The 3,402-nt window shown below is 45.4% G+C and overlaps 1 protein-coding gene across 1 annotated transcript; it reads left to right on the top strand.

The window, feature by feature from the left end:
• Positions 1-336: 336 nt before the first annotated feature.
• On the top strand, positions 337-744 carry LOC137805587 (uncharacterized). The gene has a single exon (XM_068605531.1). The coding sequence runs from the start codon at positions 337-339 to the stop codon at positions 742-744; it is 408 nt and encodes a 135-aa protein (XP_068461632.1).
• The last annotated feature ends 2,658 nt before the right edge of the window (positions 745-3,402 follow it).

Raw genomic sequence — 3,402 nt, 5'->3', positions numbered from 1 at the left:
AGTGAGAAAGATGAAACCTAATACCTATTTTTCCAAATTGATGCAACCAATTCTTTGTTTTGTTTTCTGGTTAATCGTTGCCAACACACCTACTTTCCAACACAACATGTAGATTCGAAGACAATCATTAAATTTCTTAAAAGGAATATTTTTTGCCGGCTTGGCTTTCCAAGAGTATTGATAAGTGATGGTGGATCTCATTTTTGTAATACCTAGCTGAAGAAAGTGTTAGGGCATTATGGGGTTAATCATAAGGTGGCATCAGCCTACAACCCACAAACAAATGGGCAAGAAAAAGTTTCTAATAGAGAAATAAAGAAAATATTAGGGGAAACTATGGCTTCATCCAGGAAAGATATGTCAATCAAGCTTAATGAAGCTTTGAGGACGTATAGGACTACATATAAAACTCCTATTGGCATTTCCCCATTTCAGCTGATTTATGGGAAAGCTTGCCATCTTCTGATGGAATTGGAGTACAAAGTATATTGGCCATTAAAGACACTAAATTTAGATGCTAAAGCAGTTGGAGAAAAGAGAAAACTTCAAATCCAAGAACTTGAAGAGATGAGATTAAATGCATATAGTTCTTCAAAGATTTATAAAGAACGCACAAAGAAATATCATGACAAGAAGATTGTGGAAAGAAATTTTCAACCAGGTCAATCTGTGCTTTTATTCAATTCTAGATTGAGACTTTTCTTGGGAAGTGAAAATCTAATTGGTCAGGCCTTTATGTTGTGAAAGAGGTAAAGCCTTATGGAGCAATAAAGTTAGAAGACCCAAAATCACATAGAAGTTGGGTTGTAATGGTCAAAGGGTAAAGCCCTACTTGGGTAATGAACAGGAAAACCTCATTACGGTAATCCTTTTAAACGACCCTTGAAGACATAAGCGTCAAACTATATGATGTTAAACGAGTGCTTGCTGGGAGGCAACCCAATAGTCTTTTTTTGGTGATAGAATAGGTTTTGTGTGAATTAAATTGATTTTATGGCCATATCTTTCTGTAAGCAGAGTGAGCTCATTGTGACATTCTCACTCAAGCGATATTTTACTCACTCAAGCAAGAAAGTTATGCAAAGTTGAGTGCTCTTTGGAGTGATCTCGCTAACGCAAGATTTATCTCGCTAACGCAAGATTTATCTCGCTTGAGCAAGTTTGACGACGTAAATTTTGAGATTCTTGCAAAGAATCTCGCTCAAGCGAGTTTTACGTTAGAAAAATGAGTTTCTTATAGGGATCTCGTTCTAGCGAGCAAATTTATGCTTAAACAAGTAAAATTTCCAAAAAACTAAAAATAAAAAAATCTCAAAGGCAACCCAATTTCTACAAACCAATTTGTAGGTTATGTATTTTGGCCTGAGGATAGGTTCTATTATTTAGGGGGGGTAGATCCAGCAAATGAAGCAAGATTTTAACAAAGAGCTGGATCAGTTCTTAGGAAGAGAGGATTGAGCAAAAATATGGTTTTATCTTTCTAATTCTCTTTTCTTTTCAGTTGTACCGCCCTGGTGGCCGGATGCGATGACGTGGCATCCTGTTACAGTGTAGGCGTGTTGACAAGGCGCCAGGTTGATAGTTGAGAAGGAAGTCAGGAGGCACGTGTAGTCGCCCATAGTTAAGTTGGCGTGTTCCGATCTCTAGCTTACCAGAATAGGCGATCGCCAGGTTGAGGACGAAGTCGCCAGATGCAGACTCAGGCGACCAGGCAGTCGGAGATCGCCAGAACAAGCACATCGCCGAAGTTAAAGGAAAAGCAGATTATGAAGGCGGCCGGCGAGACCACAGGGAAGGTGTATGAAGGCCCTACCTCGCCAGTTTCAGTAGGGATCGCACTCCTGAGTTAGCTATGCACTGGGCAGCACCATGCATAGGTAACTTAGCCAAAATGAGAGTAGAAGTAGCGCCAAGTCAGGGAGCCTCCAGATGATGGCACGTGTACGGTTGGATACGAGCCACGTGTCCAAGTCAGTAACTGCCAGGAGAGAGAAAATCACCAGGTATATAAGAGTTCCTAACAGATTTCCTAAGGTACGCACGTTCAGTTCATACACTTTACGCTTGCGAGAGACAGAGCTGTTTGTGAGAGAGATTTGCACGGTTCCAGTTCTTAGTATTTGGTGATACCGCCACTGACTTGAGCGTCGGAGTGCGATCGGCCGCAGCGGCGCCGTATCGTTTCTTTGCAGGTTCTTGAGATAGATCCAGAGGAGGAACGGAAGTGAGAAGCGGCGCGCACGTCGATCCTTTGACGAGGCATTCTCCAGCGCTCCGGTCAACAGGCAGGATCATCAGGCGCCCACCGTGGGGCCGTGTAAAACGTGCTCCCATCCACAGCGTGAGTTCGTGGAGGTTTTCGAGGTTTTCTGCGCGGTTGTGTGCTGGTGCAACCGTCGTTCTTGGTTTCTTTGAGTCTCGTTCGGTGAAGTTTGTGTTTTAAACCGTTCGTTTGGTTTTTCGATCGGTGGATTCGGGTTCTTTCGAGTGGTTGTTTGGTTCGCGGGGAAACGATGGTCTTGGTGAAGCTGCATTTTTCTTTGAAGGTTCGCGGTTTCTTGAAGTCCCTGCGCAGTTTCTTGAATCTTCTCCGATCGGTCGCTGATTCGTTCGTGGTTGAAGTGTTATTTGCTGTACTTCTGTGGTTCGCTGAAGTTAATGAGAAAGATGAGAAGCAATCGTTCCAGTCCCGTGGCTCCCGTCGCAGCTGAAGGCGACGCCGCCATGACCATGGCGCAGATGGCAGAAATGATGCGCTCATTGCAGGCTACTGTAGAAGCCTCGCGCGTCGAGCAGGCCAGGATACATGAAGACCTGGTCGCCTCTCGCGCCAGAAACGAGGAGCTCAGCAAGGTAGCTGAGGAGCTACGTCGAGCTCTTCAGGAGCAGCAGGTTCGTTCTTCCGCTGAGGAGGTGGCACCGTCAACGCTGCCTCGTGTTTTCCCAATGCCTTTCATTCAGGCGATTACCGACACGCCAATTCCCACGAGCGTGGTCCCGGTTAAAGCTGTTTTTACTGGCGTGGAAGATCCAGAGGCTCATCTGACCACGTTCCACACACAGATGATGCTGTCAGGGGGGTCGGATGCTGTCTATTGTAAGATGTTCGTGAGCACGCTCCAGGGAACGGCGATGGAGTGGTTTGTGAGCCTGCCTAATGGCCACATAACTAATTTTCAGCAATTCTCGAAAATCTTTGTCGAGCAGTATATTGTGAACAAGGCACCGCCCAGAGTGTCCTATGATCTGTTTGATATAAGGCAGTACCATGGGGAGTCCCTCAGAGACTACCTCAATCGCTTCGGAGCGCAGATGGTCAGGTCGCCGGCCAAGGATGAAGAAATGCTGGTTTATGCCTTCAAGAAGGGCGTGCAGCCAGGGCCATTATGCGAAGCCTTGATC

The sequence above is a fragment of the Phaseolus vulgaris genome, chromosome 11 (genome assembly GCF_000499845.2).
Source record: "Phaseolus vulgaris cultivar G19833 chromosome 11, P. vulgaris v2.0, whole genome shotgun sequence".
Taxonomy (NCBI): domain Eukaryota; kingdom Viridiplantae; phylum Streptophyta; class Magnoliopsida; order Fabales; family Fabaceae; genus Phaseolus; species Phaseolus vulgaris.
Note: the sequence above shows the minus strand (reverse complement) of the source record. Positions and strands in the feature narration are given on the sequence as shown.